Source organism: Myotis daubentonii, chromosome 13 (genome assembly GCF_963259705.1).
Source record: "Myotis daubentonii chromosome 13, mMyoDau2.1, whole genome shotgun sequence".
In the NCBI taxonomy this organism is placed as follows: domain Eukaryota; kingdom Metazoa; phylum Chordata; class Mammalia; order Chiroptera; family Vespertilionidae; genus Myotis; species Myotis daubentonii.
This window is the reverse complement of record NC_081852.1, coordinates 23,881,989-23,901,412: the sequence shown is the minus strand read 5'-3', so window position 1 is coordinate 23,901,412 and position 19,424 is coordinate 23,881,989. Positions and strand designations below refer to the sequence as shown.

The window sequence follows — 19,424 nt, the reverse complement described above, 5'->3', positions numbered from 1 at the left end:
AAAGGAAATTACCTCCAAAAAGAACATTTTTTAAATTTCTCTCAGTGATAGTGTGTGTGTGTGTGTGTGTATATATATATATATATATATATATATATATGAACAAACATAGGAACAATGTATATATATTGGGATAGTTGTAAGGAATTCATAGTAATTGGCTTAATAAGGAAAATAAAATATTGAGGAACTGAATAGTTACTTAAAGCTAAATATTTCAATTAATTTAATCATTTAAAAAACATGAAAAATACATTCTATTTTCAAGATTACAGAGAAAGCTTTCACATTAATTATGTGTACTCGCCTCGGCTTTGTTGTTGTTTTAGGAAGTATTACAAAACAGCACATTTACCATTGGTGTGATTAGATTTAAATATTCCACATCTTTGCTCAGGGAAAGCACTCAATATCATTAACCCCCAATTAGGCCTTTAGTGCCATCAGGAAACCAGCAGGGCACGAAAAACAGACCTACGTTTTTATCCATATTTTACAAAATCTGTATTTTAATAATGTATACACAGTTTTTAAAAATACAGAACATTCACGGCCATGTACTCTGGGGTGGGGGGAAGGAGTCTACTTCATGCATGCGCACACAATGCACTAAGCAAAATGCATTCACACGATAGGAAGGTAGCTGTGTTTTAAGCATACACGAGGAATGGATACCGTAACTTCACCCGAACAGGACAAACTGACAAAGTTTAAGGAAGTGATTATTTCTCTGAGGACTAAAGCTGCAATATACCGTTACTTCTACGTTTTCCTTAAGATTGTTTTCCCTCAACGTAGACCAAAAAAGGGAGAGGGGGAATTATTTTCACAGCCATCAAAACCATTCACAAGATCCATCTATGAAATCTGCAAAACACTGATAAGAAGGGTAGGAAGAAAGACAATAAAACCCTCGTGTCCATAGCCTAGTGATGCAAACTAAAGTAACCTGAAAGTCTGCTAACTTTATGCTAAGAATGCATCCTCGGTCACCGAGAGGCCCTGCAGACGCTGGGAAAGGGGAGGCGGGCTCCGGGGCTAGATGCCCGGACCGCACCCGGCGGGGCCGCGCGCCCTAACTGGCCATCTGGAAGGGCTCGGGCGGGAAGCCGAAGAGCCTCTGGCCGTAGGGCTCGCTCTCGCCCGGCAGCTTCGCGCCCGCAAACGGGAGGTAGGGGTCGCGGCCAAAGTGCTCGCAGTGGAGATTCACCCAGTCCCGCTCCGAGCCGAAGCGCTCGGCCTCCGCCAGGATGCGGGTCAGGGCCATGATGTAGCTCAGCGCCATCTGCAGCGTCTCGTACTTGGACAGCTTCTTGTCCTGGCCCCACTGCGGCACCACCCGGCGCAGCCGGTCGAACGCCGTGTTGAGCCCCTGCATGCGGCGCCGCTCGCGCGCGTTGGCCGCCAGCCGCCGGCGCGCCGCGCTCTCCAGCCGCCCGGCCCCGGCGCACGCGCCCGCGCACTCGGCGCCGCCCGCGCACGGCGCCCCGGCGCGCGCCCCGGCCGCGGGGAGGCCGGGCTTGCAGGACTTCATCCCCCGCGGGAAGGAGCGGGGCGCCGCGCTCGCCCGCCCGCCGGCTCCGCACCTGCGCGCAGGCTGGTCTGCGGAGCGGCTCCCCGAGGTGGCTCTTCTTAGCGAGTGAGTTACACGCGCGCGCGGCACCTCGCGTGGAGTCGGAGTTTCCAGCGGGCGTCCGGGCGCCGCCCTCTGCCCGCCTGGGTAGCCAGAGGCAGGTCTCTTCACTCGCCCAGCGTTAGGGGGAAGGCGGAGGCTGGAGAGAGAGTCATTTTCCCAGCGAGAAGGTGGAAAGGAGAAGGGAGGCTTCCTGGGGCAGCATGGAGCGTGGGAAGGCCGTTCCAGTCCCCGGGGAAGCCCGAGCCCTCTTTTCTGGAAGGTGAAATCTTTGTCGGAGCTCAGGTCGGGAAGGAGCGCCTTTTCCGCAGGAGCTGTGGGGCCGTGCTGGGTGGATGTTGGAGGGCAGAGAATTTATAGTAGAGGGCTGAGGAGGGAACAGGTGGTGGCAGGTGGGCGGGCGTCCCTCGTCTTCCATCTCAGCACCTTCCTACCCTGGGAACTGCGGGGGGGCGGGGAAGGGGGGGGGGCGACGCACAGCAAAATCCTGACATTACAGCCCTCGTCTGTTGAAGTTTCTCCAAAGCTATGTCCGACCGTAGCGCACCATCTGGAGTGGCCTGGCTGTCCCCAAAAGAATAACAAGGTGGGGGTAAGGGGAGAGCTTGGTCCATCTTTTCCCACATCCGCGGGCAGCTCACGTATCAAAAACTTAACCGAGGTTTTAAATTTATTAGAAGTCATTGGCATGAACATGTTGGCCTTGGACTTATGAGCTGTATCCGTTTAGTATAAGAGGATTTAGCTTTGACAAGATGTGTGACAATTTTGGGTAATGCTGATCTCATGTGTTGACATTTTAATTTTAGCTATTACGTTGGGACAAGTTAGCAGGTCCTAATAGTGTAGTCCTGGAATTTTACTGTGCAAGTAATTTGACTGTTTTCTGCAGAATAATTTATTATAACATATCAAGAGATATTAATGATATGTCAAAAATTTATATTATTCTCATTATATAATTGAATTGCATGAGTTGGGATACTTAGGCAAATTAATTCAGAATTTATACTCTGTTTCTCCTGACACAGGGAAATAAATGTTTTGGCGACATACATTAGGATGATAGTCCCTTCATTATTTAATTTGACATTTAAACCTAATAAAACTAACCATAATGCACATATATGTGCAACATGGAAACATCTAAGTAATTTGTGAGATTTTTTAAAAGTAGCTCCTGCCCTAACCGGTTTGGCTCAGTGGATAGAGCGTCACCCTGCAGACTGAAGGGTCCCAGGTTCGATTCCAGTCGAAGGCATGTACCTTGGTTGTGGGCACATTCCCAGGAGGGGGTTGTGCAGGAGGCAGCTGGTTGGTGTTTCTCTCTCGTCGATGTTTCTGACTCTCTATCCCTCTCCCTTCCTCTCTGTAAAAAATCAATAAAATATATTTTTTAAAAAGTAGGTCCTAATGAAAGGGTTTTTTCCCTCCACCTCATAAATATCTCATACTACTTGGTGTTACAGTTGTGTCAGCTGTCCTCAGGAACAATAATGAAGCATGATTTCCACTATTGATAATGATGAGCTGATTTATACAGAGAATCCATTAGCTTGATTCTCTCATCACAGCTTCTTTCTAGCTCTTAAGGAAAAGTAAAGTAGCAAAGAAACCCACCCCAAATAGATTCAAGCCAGAGAATTTCTGGATTCTAAAGGAAGACCAAATATGTTCTTTTTCCTTTTGAAATATGGGTTTGTCAGCATTATTCCCAGCCATTTTTATTTAATTACATTACCAGCAAACTCTCACAATCAGGAGTCTTTTAACTGTGACTTGCTTCCCCCTCATTGCCGCAGAATGAAACCCCTTTGTGACTGCCCTGACTCCAATCCAGTCTTCCCATAAATAGTTGATTAATCCCCAGCTGAAGCAATGACAGTGAAATGAAGTTGAGTAACACGAAGACAATAGAATGCAATCGAACATTAATAATCTCCAGCATGACAGCTGTTGAACACAGACTTTCGCATGGACCCACTCAGCTCTGCTACCCCAGCTCTTAACAGTCTGGCTCTTACGTAGTCCTGTGACAGGAAAGACTTACGTTATTTAGTCACCAAGAGGTCAAATATATTTTTTGAGTTTTTATGGAAATCTGCCCTATGAATGCTATTATTTCTCATGTTCATTTATCTCATCCCTTTCCCCCACGGAGCCTCCTCTGTGTTCGTCTTTAGGATATTTCCCTACATACTATGCACTTACCCTGGACACTGATGACCAAAGTGCTAATGAGATGCATGATTTTGCAGGCAGGCCATGTATTCAGGGTTGGTGAGATTATAGTCTGTGCACCAAAAGAAGCAGAAGCGTAACTTGAAGAGAAAGGGAAACCTAGCAAGCAGGATGCACACAGCACAGCTGTATTAGAACATAAACTGGCAGATATCTGTGACAGGAACTTGATCCAAGGAGAGAGAGTACTGCTGCAGTAAAGGGCCCGAGAAGGCATATAGTAAGGCATTTCCCAAATGTATGCTGCAGGACAATTTGTTAGTACTGTAAAGATTCTGGAGAAAAGGATTCCATCGTCAAGTAAGTTTGGGAAACCTACTTGCTGTCTCTTGCTTGGAGAGCCGTGAGCAGAATTGGTACAGTAAAGTTTCTAAGACGTCCAGAAGTAAAGAAGCCCATTGACTCATGTTTCCTGTACTTTCTTGAACACAGGACCTTTTTCCCCCCCTAGGAAGGCCTATTAACAAAGTTCTTTGGAACACACCCTTTCCAAACTTGATCTAGAGGACCTCCTATTTATCTTATGGAGGAGACTGCGGTCAGAGACTAAACACGGTGCTCAAAGGCACTGAGCAAAGTAATGGATAAATTAAGACAAGAAGTCAGTCTTCTGTGTCCTTTGATTTTGGAGGTTTTAAATTATGAGATCACTTAATACAAGCCGCTCAGTTTACAGTGGGGCCACTGAGATCCACCAGTGACTTCCCAAAGTCAGACAAGTCACTAGTAACAGTGCCAGGAATAGAATTAGAAATTTTGTGCTTAAAGGACAGTGTCGTTTATTTTATAACCCTACTGTCTAGCACAGTGCCTAGAAAATAATAGGTAATAAATGGCCCAGACTGAATGGCTGGAAAATAAATTAGATAAATGATAGATAGATAGATGCTGATCAGAATGAGTACATTCCTGGTGAAATAACCCATATGAATGATTTTTATTCCCTCATCTTGTAAAGAATACACACTGGCTCCAGATTAAGAATGCAAAATGGATTTTTTTTCTTATCAAAAATACATTCATAGCCATTTGAGCCCGAAGAACATGCATGTCAGACTAATTTCTTCAGTGTTTCTATACTGAGGGCATGACTCTGGCAGCTGAATTGGCAGTTGCTGTATGGCTGGGGGTTGGCCAGAAATCAAAACTGGCAGATGGAGATGGGAGAGAGGGAAAGGTAGAGGGAGCTTACACCTGTAGGAGTAGAAAGACCGGAGAAATATTATTTGAGAGGTAAAAGATCAATAGCTGGAAATTATTGCATAAAAGGTATAGAATAAGTTCAAGGGTAAACATTCCTTTATTATCCAAAAACCATATTTAATTTTTAAAATGGAAAGTCTCCAAATAAACACACAATTAAAATAAAGAGAAGAAAACACTTGGCAAAAAAAAAAAAATGTTCACTTTGAAATTTTCAGAGAAATATATGGAAAATAAGGAACAGGGCTCCCGTCCGGAGGGGGTAGCAATTGGGGGACTCGGTCCCTGAAAGACTTAGAGGTAAACCAGCAAAAGACAAAGGAATGACGAAGTTGAGTTGCACTTGTATTTCATTAAAGACCAGAAGAGCAAGGTGTTAAAAGTTCTTGTAATTTTACTAGAGGCCCGGTGCACGAAATCATGCATGGGTGGGATCCAGCCAACCCACCCCAATGGGGGCCGATTGGGGCCAGGCTGCCGGTGGGGGAAGGGGACACAGGAGGTTGGCCGCCCCCGTCCCCAGTCAGGCTGGTTGTCTGGCTGCAGTGGGCATCATAGCGACCGGTCGTTCCAGTCATTGTGGTGGTCCAGTCACTGGCTTTTTATATCTACACTAATAAAAGAGAAAAATGGTAATTGGCGTACGAGCTACCCTTTTCATTGGCTAATCAGGGCTATATGCAAATTAACTGCCAACTAAGATTGGCAGTTAACTGCCAACAAGATGGCGGTTAATTTGCATATGTAGGCACAATGCAGGGAGGCGAAAGGGAAAGCAGGAAGAAGCCCCCTGCCACTGACAGTGATCGGAAACCCAGGGGGGAGCTAAGAGCTGGGGGGCAGGGCAAAGGCGGCCCCAGGGCCGCCTTTGCCCTGCCCCCCAGCCATGATCGGAGAATCAGGCGCCTTTTCTGCCCTGGCCAGTGATAGCAGGAAGTAGGGGTGGAGCCAGCGATGGGAGCTGGGCACGGTCAAAGCTGGCAGTCCTGGGAGCTAGGGGTCCCTTGCCTGGGCCTAAAGCGAAGCCCACGATCGCGGGGCCGCTGCAGCTGCGGGTCCCCACTGCCCGGGCCGGACGCCTAGGCCAGAGGCGTCAGGCCTGGGCAAGGGGCCGATCCTGCGATTGGAGGGTGATGGGGGTCAACGCCTGAGGGCTCCCAGTATGTGAGAGGGGGCAGGCTGGGCTGAGGGACACTCCCCCCCCCCACACACACACACCCAGTGCACGAATTTCGTGCACCGGGCCCCTAGTATATAGATAATGTGCTGTGTAGTTCCTAAGGGGGAGAAAGGAAAGGAGAGGAAAGTCTCATACCTCTGTTCCCTGCCCCTTAAAGGTGCAGAGAAGAGAAATCTGTGGAGGGCAAAAGCTAAGAAGGGTTAGAGACTAATAATGAGCCAAGAGAAAGATGACAAAGATGGGGGACCCTGCACCAGGCCCGCGACTCAAAGTACAGGCTCACCAGAGGGCCCCGGGTGATTCTCCAGCCCCCAGTCCCTTCACACACTGCATGAGAATTCTGGCTTGGCAGTCAAACTTGCATGGTTTGGACTCTGCATTCATTTTTCTTGATAGTGGAACTTAGCGTCCTTTGAGCATCTGGGCTAAGCTGTGTCTCTGAAGTCAGCTCTCAGTCCTGGATCTCCTGTCAATGAGCAGTACGCTCTTGCAGAAATCACTTCTGCTTCTCCATCTGCAAAGTGGAGTGATACTACCTACCTCACAGGGCAGTGGTGAGCATTAAAATGAGATTGTACCTGTAAAGGACTCTGCCTGGTCCCTAAGAAAGTCACCCTAAATGACAGCTAACAGGACGTATTATAAATAGTTTTTACAAATGAAAATGAACTCATCAGTTTCTGCAGATTTCACACTCAAGGGATAATTTTGGACCTTTTACACATAAAGCTACAGTTGGTCATGATGTGAATTCCAACGGTGTGATCTTAACTTACCTAACCTCCCTATGCCTCTTATCCTATCTGTAAAAGAGGCTAATAATACTGTCAATCAAGTCTCATAAAACTGATATGAGGATTGAATTAGTTATCTTTGTAAAGCACTTAGGTCTATGCCTGGCATGCAATTAAATGCAATATAGGTGCTTGTTTAGATAAACAAAATGACCTGTTGCCTTTATCCAGGTTACAAACTAGCCATCCCTCCTAAAGCTCATTTTTGCTGTATTTCCCTGCTCTGCAGTGTCTGTCCATCAACGGAGAGGGGAAAGAAGAAGAGGGCAAATTCAGAGGAGTTCCTTTTGCCTTTGATATTGGAGCAATCTACATTTGAAATATCAAAGACAGAAGCCGAAGAAAGGCTGCTTGGGGCCTCACTGGGTAGTAAATGGGATGGTTTCATTATAGTGTGAGGTTTGGTTTTACAGTAATAGACACATACAGTAGGTCTTCTAATATCCTTTCACTCGGTGTCATTTCATTGTAATGTTGACGAGAAAAAATAAATCGACTTCCGGCCCCTGGTGACAGTAGGTGTAGAGTTTGCACATTCCCTCCATGTCGGCGTGGGCTTTCTCCAGGTACCCCAGTTTCCTCCCACATGCCACAGCTGTGCACACCGGGTGGGTTGGCGTGTCTACACTGCCCCAGTCTGAGTGAGTGTGGGTGTAGGTGTGGGTGTGCTGCACCCTGCGATGGAAGGGTGTCCTGTCCACGGTGAGTTCCCATCTGATGCCCCTGAGCTGCTGGGACAACCTCTGGACACCTGCCACCCTGAGCTGGAATAAGCAGGTTGGAAAAGAGTTTTCTTACTTGTTTTTATTAATCTTTCTTAAATGTATATATAGCTCACATTTATTTCCATGTTTAATATTGCAAGTGTTTAGTATCTATATAGAAGTTTTGTGGTGTTTTTGTGACCAGAAATATGCCTTAGGAACTTAACTCTTGTTTATATCAATTAAGCCTCCGGTGAAATTGGTTTTGTGATATGACGTTTTGCTTAAAGTCACAGTTCCCAAAAGCCTATCGATGATGTTAAGTGAACTCTTGTATTTTAAAGGGTTAATTTTCAGGGGGTGCTTTACTTTTCCAGTGGCTGAAATATTTGCATTCACCATCCAGGGACCCTCCACTGCTAGTACCGAGGTTTTCGAGAAGGCAAGTCAGTGATCATGTTTCTTTCCATGGGCTTAGAAGCAGAACAAAAGGGATCAGTCTTGGGGATATGCGGGACTCTTCGATAGCGTGGGAGCTGGGGTTTTCAGAATGCTCTCCTGTGTGGTTCCGGGTTTGAGTTTGGCAAAAGCGAAGTTGCAGGCGCTTTGGGAGGCGGAAGTGAAGCCACCGTGCTTTGAGCATTGAGCGTCGTTGTAGGTCGGAGGGTGTGAGAGAGAGAGAGACACAGAGGTGCTGGTGGATTCCAGCTCTCCTTGCTCCTCCTCACTGTGTGTCCAGTGCTACCTCCCTGCCCCTTTACACCCCCCCCACCCCCCCACCTCCACTCCAGCCCTGCTGACCAGCAGCGACCCCAGGCCCACTATCAGATGCTCCCTGCAAACTCACAGAGGTGGTAGCCACCAAAAAAAGCCAACTTCTGCCCCCAGAAGCTGGACCGGTGTGGCTTCCAGACTGGGATGTGGGCTGCTTAGTGGCTGATCCTTAAACAACCCTTTTTGGACCTTTATGTCCCTAGTTCCTTCCCCAATTGTGTAAGTCCTCGTCCTTATATTAAATTCCTCCTTCCATAATACTCACAGTGGCTCTGCTTCCCTGGTTGGACTCTGACTGATACGAGGAATCTTTCACCCAGGCCACAGTGAGACCTCAGGACTCTCCCTGCCTTCCAGTGGAGACCTCCACGGTCTGTGTGTCCACCAGAGGTAGAGCCTTCGTCTCTTAGGCTGTAATTACTTTCCCAACTGTTCAGCCCTGTGCTAGGCAGCCTCAGGGATAAGACAGCCCTTAGCCTAATGGGATTCACAATCCAGTTGTAGAGATAAGACCCAACCCACACCAAAAAACTACCTCGAGTGGGAAACAAAGGTATTTTGCTGATACTTATTTTATCTCTTTCTTTTCATTTCTGTCTTGGGGTATGTTTTACACTATACAAATGTTAAATACCTATGTACATATATGTGAGTATATGCCAGTGCTTTTTCCCTTCTGATAGGAGTGTGTGATGAGAAAAACTGCGACCACTGTCCTTGGCATGCAGCAAAACATGATTAGCAGTAGGAACTCAGAGTACGGAGATTTTGCTGTGCTCTGGAGGCGGAAGGATTTGGGCTGGTGGCCCCCACTCTCTGACATCACCTCTTACTGCTGCCCCCTCAAAAGACTGCTCTTCCACTGCCCATACTCACCCCGGCCTTGGGGTTTCTTCACTGGTTGCTCCCTCAGCCCTAAATGCAATTTCCCCAGATTCCTCCTAGCTGGCTCCGCTGTGTTTTTCAGCTCCCGTTCTGTTAGATCAGTGGTTCTCAACCTTGGCTGCACATTAGAATCACCTGGGAATCTTTTTAAAATCCTGATTTCTGGGCCTCATCCTCTGGAAATTCTTTCTTTGTTAGGGGGTGGGGCCACAGCATTAGTAACAAAGAAACAGAATTTCTGGAGGATGAGGCCCAGAAATCAGGATTTTAAAAAGATTCCCAGGTGATTCTAATGTGCAGCCAAGGTTGAGAACCACTGTGTTAGATGCTTTATGTCCTTAGTTGTTTGTTTGGGAACTCCGGGAATTCAGGATCTTCCTCTGCACTATCCCTGGCTGTGTCTCCAGTACCTAGAATTGTGTCTAGCACATAATACAGCGGTTCTCAACCTGTGGGTCGCGACCCCTTGGGCGGTCGAACGACCCTTTCACAGGGGTCGCCTAAGACCATCCTGCATATCAGATATTGACATGACGATTCATAACAGTAGCAACATTACAGTTATGAAGTAGCAACGAAAATAATTTTATGGTTGGGTCACAACATGAGGAACTGTATTTAAAGGGCCAGAAGGTTGAGAACCACTGACATAATAGATGCTCAAGAAATATCGGGTGAAGGAAGGGAGAAGGAGAAGGTGGATGGAGGAACCCGCACACACAAAGGGAGAGCAGATACTGTTCCCCTATCAACACAGCTCTTTTTTCTCCTGCTAATATGGACTCTTTGTGGGTAAATTATGCCCTCCAAAAGTGGTGGCAGCGGGCCTGCTGCTCTTGTTTCTGCTCTGAAAGTGTGGTATTCGCTGTTTCACAGTGAGCAGGTGGCTTACTTCCCCAAAGGGTGACTCTCATCACAATCCAGGTTTCAGGCAGTACCTGAGTCAGCTCCGAGTAAAAGCTCAGAGGCCTCACCGGCCCAGGCCAGCCGCTGGTGCGGGCTCCCTGCCCCAGGGGAACGCGGTTTTCTGTTGATTTTAGTTGGTGTTGCTTTTTTGTTTCCTTGTGCAATTTCAGCAGCTTGGCTGAACAAGTTACTCTAATTGTTCAAACACCCAGGTCTTTTAATTCTGAGGTTGTGTTTCCATCCCTATTCACCATCATGTTTTTGTTTTTGTTTTAATATATTTTATTGATTTTTTTTTTACAGAGAGGAAGGGAGAGGGATAGAGAGTTAGAAACATCGATGAGAGAGAAACGTCGATCAGCTGCCTCCTGCACACCCCCCACTGGGGATGTGCCTGCAGCCAAGGTACGTGCCCTTGACTGGAATCGAACCTGGGATCCTTCAGTCCGCAGGCTGACGCTCCATCCACTGAGCCAAACCGGTCAGGGCTCACCATCATGTTTGATTCTTCCCTGCCTGTGCCCCAGCCTCCTGCTGCCCTCCACTGAGGGGGCTGGGGGCAAAAAGATACCATGACCAGACAATTATACCAAACAGATTCCCAGGCTACTAGTATCTCTAAGTGGAATCCAACATTGGTAGCCAGATGTACTCTTTTCTATTCATTTGGCAACCTTATACCAACTTATCTCATTGTTTTAAACTGATTTCCATTCATTCCTTTGTTCAACAAATATGTGTTGTACTTACTATTTACCAGGTACTGTTGTAGACACTAGAAATAGAGTTGACCACACTGCAAATATCTCCACCCTGGTAAATATTTAAAACTGCTATTCTTGGTATCTTACAAATTTTATTTTGTTTCTCTAAATAGTTTGTAAGTTCTTTGAAGGAAGGGGCAAATTGTAGATACCTGGATCTTTTTAGAGTGTTCAGTAAATATGTATATGCTGCTTGGTTGACTGAAGTTCTTACGCAGGCTGACCTTAAGCTAAGCAGTGGTTCTCAACCTTCCTAATGCCGTGACTTTAATACAGTTCCCCATGTTGTGGTGACCCCCAATTTCATTGTTACAAATTGAACATAATTAAAGCATAGTGATTAATCACAAAAACAATATGTAGTTATATATGTGTTTTCCGATGGTCTTAGGCCACCCCTGTGAAAGGGTCATTCGACCCCCAAAGGGGTCGCTACCCACAGGTTGAGAACCGCTGAGCTAAGGAAACTAGTACCATCGCCAAAAAAAAAAAATAATAATAACACTTTCAAGAAACACCAGATCAGCGGTTCTCAACCTGTGGGTCACGACCCCTTTGGGGATCGAATGACCCTTTCACAGGGGTCGCCTAAGACCATCGGAAAACACAGATATAATTGCATATTGTTTTTGTGATTAATCACTATGCTTTAATTATGTTCAATTTGTAACAATGAAAATACATCCTGCATATCAGATATTTACATTATGATTCATAACAGTAGCAAAATTACAGTTATGAAGTAGCAGCGAAAATAATTTTATGGTTGGGGGTCACCACAACATGAGGAACTGTATTGAAGGATTGTGGCATTAGGAAGGTTGAGAACCACTGCACCAAATGCTTACCAGGTGCTAGTTCCTAACTTCACATTACCCTTTAAATAGGGACTTAAAATGTTTACTTTGTGGACAAGAAAACCAAGGACCCTGGTTAAACTGAGCTATATAGCCAGCCTAGATTTGAAAGGCGGTTCTCTTTCTTGCTAGAGCCCGTGCTCTGTGCTACACTGGGTTTTGTCTGGAAGAGCTTTGATGTCAGGGATAGGGCCTGTTCAGCTCTGTGCTCCCAGTATCTGGAACGACACATAGTACAGATGCTCATTAAATGTGCTGAGACATGTGTGCTGTACGGTGCCAGGCCCAGCCTGCCCCAGCCCTTCTAATCAGTAGGCAATTGGACTGGTAATCTGCAGGCACAGATTAGTCTGTTTCTGGGAACCAAGTCTGAGGTTTCCTTGGAGTGCCCAGTCCCACTAGTGGTTTAGAATTAGTTCCTAGCCCTGAGCTTGGTGTCTAATGTTCCTGAGGGTGAATCAGAGACTCCTGAGGACGCACTGACTTTATCCTTCTTCTTCGGACCCTCCTTCCAACTGCCCCTGGCCCACTGCATGTTCTCCTCCTCAGGTACCTGAAGGCCTGGCCTGACCCCCAGCCTCATTAGTGGGGTCCCTCATTTACCATGAGCACTCTCCGTCCAAGACCTGGGTATTTGTTCTTCTCTTAGCAGAGGACTAGGGGCCGGCCTCAACCTACAAACATGTCCTTAGCTCCAGGACCGACCACTTGATCATTTCCACATCTCACTCTGCCTGTAGCCTCCTAGGAGCTCCTGCAGGTCCTCACACAGTATCAGGTCCATGGAAGTCAGCACCAAAAGAGAGAGCCTGCGTTTGCAATACCCCTCCGACCCTGGCCTTCTGACCATCCGCCTCACAGACCAATTTCACTGCTGAGTCAGCTCCTCCAACCCCGACCAGCCATTGATTGCATGCTCACCGCTGCCTGTTCTTGAGGCTTCAGTGGACCCGACCGCTGAGCACCCACGTGACTGCTGACTGAAGTGCTCAGGTGACAAGTAAAGTCCATAACCCCCTCCTTTCAGTACTGTTCCCCAGCGGCTAATGCCCAGTTGTCATATACTTTGTCACTCAAGGTTACTTGATTCACCTTAGCAAGTTTTCTGTGCTGCTAACTGATGGACACGGAATTGGAGCCCAGGTAACATTGGTTCCTGCCTCCATGCTCCCAGGTGCCATGCAGGAGGCAGATAAGTCATCGCAGGTGGAAGACAAAAGTTTACTTAAACACTTGACGATATTAGCCCGTGAAACAGCCCTAGGGCACAAGGGTTCTGCAGAAGCCCATTATAAGAACCTCCTACTAATTCATCTCCCAAGTGTCCCCAGACTCAGTGGGTCAAAGAAAGTCCAGAGTGCTGGCTGTAGCCCTCAATGACCCCTTTCTCCCGTGCCTCACTTTTCCCAAGAGGTCAGCTCTATTGGTTCCCTAAAATGTCTTTCCCAAAGTGTGTGTCCTGAAACTGTTACCCTTCAACAAAGAAAAGGAAATTCTGGTTTAACCAAAGCTACTAGTATAAGCTACTAGTCCAGTTTCCTGCAGGACTTTGTAGAGTCTTTACTATGATTATGATCTTTCTTGAAATGGGACATGCACTTTCCCAAATTATTTTTGGCCGTGGAACCTCTTCATCTCAGAGGATCTCCATAGAGCCGTATGTACAGAAAACATTTTTGGAAAATGCAAGCTGAATCCACACTTTTACATTAAGAAGGCCGTCTTAAAACATTTTAGTAGTTGATTTTTTAAAAATATCTATCTTTACACTCAAAAGGGTTTTAACTCACCATTTTGAAAATAATGCATCAGCTCCTTTCCTCTACATTCTAGTCATTCCTTCCAGTCCTGAAGATTTATCTTATGAAGTTACTTGTGAGCATGTAAATTATCTGGTAGTGCTGAGGGTGGGGTGGATGTGCTGGAAGAAGCATGTTGGGATTGGGAAAACTTTCAGGGCAAAAAACTGGCTGGCAAGGAGGATGGTCTGAGGCTCACTGCTCGCTTGGCAGCCAGCCCAGGATTCAACTGTGAGTAAGGAACCCAGAAAGGGAGAAGTGCCAGTAGAGAGAAGGGTGTTGGTGTCAGGCTCAGATTCGAACTCTGGCTTGACGCACAGTTTATTGTCCAAAGCCTGGTGGTGGGCACGTGGCTGTGAATAGCCCACCTCTGTTATTTGAATGCTTCTCATTATTGTCCAATTAACCCGTTAACAAGAGAGAGACAAACAGAATCAGACCGTATATCCCTCCTGATGGAAAAACACAGCACCTAGTATACCTACTAAAAATGGAACTTGAATCTTATTAGGCCTCCATATCTAACAATAAGTTTGCACTGACAGAGAAACATGTTAAGTGATACCATGGGGAGGCAATCAGCAAAATCCAGCATTGAGACTCTTAATAGGACAATTGGCTGGTTTGTGAGCAAATATCCTGCATGAGGGGGAAAAAGTGAAGAGGGGGCCTGTTGTTGAAAGTATTACATATGTCCCCTTTTTCCTCCCGTTGACCCCTCTGGCCTGCCCCCGCATCCCACCCCAGGCCTTCACCACCCTATTGTCTGTGTCCATGGGTTATGCATATATGCATACAAGATCTTTGATTGATCTCTTCCCACCCACCCACCTCCCCCTTCCCTCTGAGATTCGACAGTCTGTTCCATGTTTCTATGTCTCTGGGTCTATTTTGTTCAGCAGTTTATTTTGTTCATTAGATTCCACATATAAGTGAGATCATGTGATACTTGCCTTTCTCTGACTGGCTCATTTCGCTTAGTGTAACCCTCTCCAGGTCCCCCCTCCATGCTGGAATTAGATAAGAGACTAGAAACACATCAACCATATGCAATATGTAGATCTTGATTCAAATAAGTCAACTCTAAAACTATTTATGTGGTAATGAGGGGAATTTGGAGATTGATTTAATAATGATATTTGATAATAGGGAATTGTTCATTATTCTAGGTATAATAAAGATACCATGGCTATATTGTTTAAGTCTTTATATTTTAAAGATACCTACTGAAATATCCAAAAGAAATTATATAAGCGGGATTTGCTTCAACATAATCTAGGGAGAGGGAAATGGGTAGAAGTATAGGTAGAACAAGATTGCCTGTGAGTTAATAATTGTTGAAGCTGGGTGATAGGCATATTGTGGCTCATTTATACTATTCTTCCTGTCTGAAATTCTCCATAATACAAAGTAAAAAAGGGAGAGAGCAGGTTCATCATACCATATGAGCTCCCGAAATTAGAAAGAAACTAGTTGAAATTTTTCTTTCAGGGTAGTACTAGGTGATACTTTGGAAATGGGAGCATAGTTCAGAATAGGAGCAGTGCATCTTCAGTACTGGTGGTCAGCCCAGTGCCTGGGAGTCAAGGAGGTGACCCTCTTGCAGTTCAGTCACACCAGAGGCAGTCCTGGGCTCCCAGATGTCAATCCAACCTTTTCTGGTTCTACCCAAGCCCTTCCTGAAGATACACCCAGCTACTTCACCTGGTCTGGTCCCAGCCCTTTAACTACCATGAGGGGTGGTAGGGGAGAGTAGGAGGCTTAGAGAGACAAGTGGAAGGCACATTAGTCCTCGGGCGTGGAGCTCCATAAGAAGCTGTAACTGCTAATTCATGACATAGAAACATGGAAACTCCAGGGAACGTGGAGAGAGGTTTGGTGAACCGCGTGAGGCTATCGTCAGCTAAAGCAATACCACTCATGCCCTGAATGGCTCCTGCAGAAGTGAGATGGGTTGTGCCAAGGGCAGCTCTCTGGGAGGAGGCTGGTCATGACCATGGGGGGAGAATGCATTCCATGGCCAGAAAAGAGAAGACATTGAACTGGACCGTCCAGGGACTCATGTCTTTAGTTCTGCTGTGAAGTTACCCAACCCTTGGTGACATCATGTGGAAAATCTCCGTGTGTGAGGGAGCTGGGAGGGGGACTCGTCTCCTCTTCGGGGGTTTTGCCCAGCTTCGGAATTATCACTGATAAATGGACCTAACTTCACATTTGGATCCTCAGAGGAAGCCCTTTGCAGAAGATGAGGCGAAAGCCTTCTCAGTCTAAACCAGTGCCCAAACATGGGTGAGCAGTATGGAGCCTGGGGGAAAACCATTTCCGGTAGTAAAGTAGGAAATCCACGGCCTGCTTCACGGGATGCTGAGCATCGCCGAGGCCGTTCCAGATGATCACTGAAGGTAATGTTGTAGTTCATAAAGCAAAGGCAATGTGCTTAGCTGCACGGGTTTGTGCAGCCTAGGTGAGCCTGGGGCCTTCCCTCAGAGACCACTGGCAGCAGAAGATTCAATGCTTCTCTGTCACCTGTCCTGGAGGACACCCACTGGGTCATTGTGTGTAGGCACAGGTGTAAAGCCCAGGTTGTGAGATGGAGATGTAAATCCCTCAGCCAAGGAACAGGGTGAGCTGGTTAGCTACCTGGCACATGCCCCTCCATGCAGCCTTATAAGTCTTGTGGTTGAAGGTGCCTTGTAGGGAGGAAATTTTGTTATGGTAATTCTCAAAGTTAGAGAGCCCAGAGATTTTGGGTTAAACCACTTGTAAACATCATAAGCCTCACCCCTCTCTGCTTTTTTTTTTATAAAGGAAACTGTCATTTAAGGTTCTCGGAAGAGAAAAAGCTAAATGAAAGCAGTCTTTAGTTAATTTAAACTAAAGAAAGATATGGAATGCTATGGGGAGTAGCTCACTAAATCAAAGGGAGCTAAACAATCAATTCTCTGGCAAGACATGAATGAAGGTGACCTGGGGCCATAGGTGCCATTGCTCTTGGCACCAGAGCACACCAGAGCACTGACTGTCATGAGATGATTCTGCTCCACCCCCCTGTCTATTCCAGTCAAGTTTTCAAATACCGGGAGAGAGGACCCTGTGTGTTGGCTCTAGCTGTGCCTACGAAACTGCACCATGGTCATGGGGGACGGGTGGGGCGGGGGGGTGGGGGGGTGGAGTTGGTTGTGAGCCAGGAGCCACTGCAGTTTGTGCCTGTTAGAGAAAGGAGGACTTTTTCATACTGCTCTAGTGATGGGATCCGCTGAAGCTGTAGATAAAGGAAAAGAGTAATGAAGCATCTCACGGAAGCTGTGATTCTGGCGGTAGCACGCTTCTCCGACCACCGTTGCTCTGTCCATCTGGGAGAACTGGCCTCCTCTCCAGTCCTCCTCACCCAGCCCCACTCAGAGGGGCTCCTCTCCCCTTCTCCCTCAGTGGCCACTGCAATGAAACTGCCTCTCCTGGGAGAGAGGAGAGCATGGGGGACTACGGCCAGGCCGGCCCACATTCCACCTGAGCGTCTGGCCCCGAAGAGGACAACCCCAACCCCAGCTACACAAAAGTTTCTGTCCCATAGGAGTGGGACCAGATCTTGATTATCCAGCTCTCTCCGGGGAATGACCCACCTGAGAAGCAGGACGGAAGCCGGGCCATGCCTATCGCTGGGTTCCCTGGCCTTCTGGTTCTGCTAGGACCTAGGGGATGGGCACGAAGTGCTTCTAAAGCAGCAGCCCATTCATTACAGGGTGAATTAAATTCTAGCATCGTGCCTGGGTCTTCACCTCTTTATTGAAAAACAAGAAAGTCGAATCAATCAGAACAAGGGAGAAATGAACAAGTTAAAGAATTCCCATACAACGTTAAGACTACAGAGTTCAGTGGTAAAAATGTTAAAATCAAGATTTTAAACCCAGTGCTACTCATTCCAGTGTCCTGCTCCTGCCTATTTTAACAGGCCTATTTTTGTTCACAATTGGCTGGAATTATCATTATTATCTTTATTGTCATTTTTATTACCCAAGATTTATTAAAAGTGCACTAATGGGCACTGTAATAAAACATTTGAACATATTATCTTATTGAATTCTCAGCAGCCCAGTGAGGTGGGGACAGTTATTATCCTCGTTTTACAGGTGAGGAAAATGAGGGCTAGAGAGGTTAATAAACTTGCCCCGGGGTCCTTCTGCTGGTGAGTGACAGAGCTTGAGTTTATCTGCCTACATAACCTTTTAAGCACTAAAAATATTACATCAACCCAAAGAAAACTGGCCTGCTTAAAACATGGAGCTGCAGCATTGAACATCATGATTCAGGATTGCCACACGTCTTCCCCAGGCTGGAGACAGTGTGGTAAGGCTTTGGAGGCTTATATGTGTTGAATTTGTGGTCAGACTTCCAGGCCTTGGGTAGATAGTGGCTAACCCCGCCATTAGTCTGGCTTAGCCTGATCACCAGGCTTCACCATTAGCCTCTAGTAAACAGACTCTAATTCAACTTATCAGTGGCTTGGGAAGACATCAGACTCCATTGGAACAATCCTGGGAGCATGCTCTGAGCCCTGCCCTGCCCGTTAGCGGCTGTACGTTTGTGCAAACAACCATAAAATGGGACAGACCCAGGAAAGGACATCGATTTTCAATTGGCACAGTTCACCAGATGCTGTTTGGCCTAAGAACTGCTTGACCTCTACTAGTGATGCCACCTGCCCTTGGCTTTGCAGGGTGTGTTCCCAGCGGGAAGGCCTCTCCACTAATGCTTGCTGCTGGAACTTGGGCTGAAGACGTGGCAGGGTCCCCATATGTTGCAGGGGAGAGGCTAGCCATGCCTGGGGTTGGATTCTCTCTCATATCCAACCTTGGGGCTAAAGCTGGCCCCAGGAGATTACAGACGCTCCCACCCCCAACTAATTAAATAGGTGGCCTCCTGCTGCTAAAAGGGAATGAGGGCGCGGGGGGGGGGGGGGGGGGGGGTGGAGACAGAGGATGCCTGATTTAACTAGGACCTGGCTAAGTAGCTCACCAGCCAGACCCAGAAATCACCGATGCGTGCCTAAACAGTCTCTAATGGGTTAGGGTGGTTCTATGCTTGAGACCTGAAGTTCTGTGGGTTGTTTTTTTTGTTTGCTTTGTGTTTGTTTTTTTTTAGCAAACTTTGTAGTTGTCAAATCCTGTGGTCCAAAACGTTTGTCATAGAAGCTTTACACGTTATTAAAAATAATATTACCTATTAATGAGTATATCTTACAATCATTTTTATTACCCACCAACCCTTGTGTTAAAGCACTGGAATAGCTCTGGCCGGGTAACTCGGTTGGAGCGTCATCCCATACCTGAGAGGGTTAGGGATTCAATTCCAGATCAGGGCACATTCCTAGGGTGCAGGTTCCATCCCCAGTTAGGGTGCATACGGGAGGCAACCAATGGATGTTTCTCTCATTGATGTTTCTCTCTCTCTCTCCCTCCCCTAAAACCAATAAAAAATATATCCTCGGGTGAGGATTTTTAAAAAACAACAACATCGGAATAAAAGTGACTATTAAAAGACACTATTTTTTCTCTTGGGACAACCTGAAGATGATTCTTCCATCTTAAAAGTGCAAGTGTACACACGGGTGTGCACACATAAAGAACAGGCTTCTAGATTCAAAGCTAAGTGTCTGCCTAAATTCCCGGTGCCCAATCTAAATGGCC

The 19,424-nt window shown here is 46.6% G+C and overlaps 1 protein-coding gene across 1 annotated transcript; it reads right to left on the bottom strand.

Annotated features, from left to right (window-relative positions):
• Positions 1–491: 491 nt before the first annotated feature.
• On the bottom strand, positions 492–1,991 carry ATOH7 (atonal bHLH transcription factor 7). The gene has a single exon (XM_059662557.1). The coding sequence runs from the start codon at positions 1,532–1,534 to the stop codon at positions 1,076–1,078; it is 459 nt and encodes a 152-aa protein (XP_059518540.1). The 5' UTR covers positions 1,535–1,991; the 3' UTR covers positions 492–1,075.
• Between the last annotated feature and the right edge of the window lie 17,433 nt (positions 1,992–19,424).

Excerpts from the sequence above, each read along its gene's own strand:
- ATOH7 (XM_059662557.1), bottom strand. The coding sequence starts at position 1,534 with ATGAAGTCCTGCAAGCCCGGCCTCCCCGCGGCCGGGGCGCGCGCCGGG.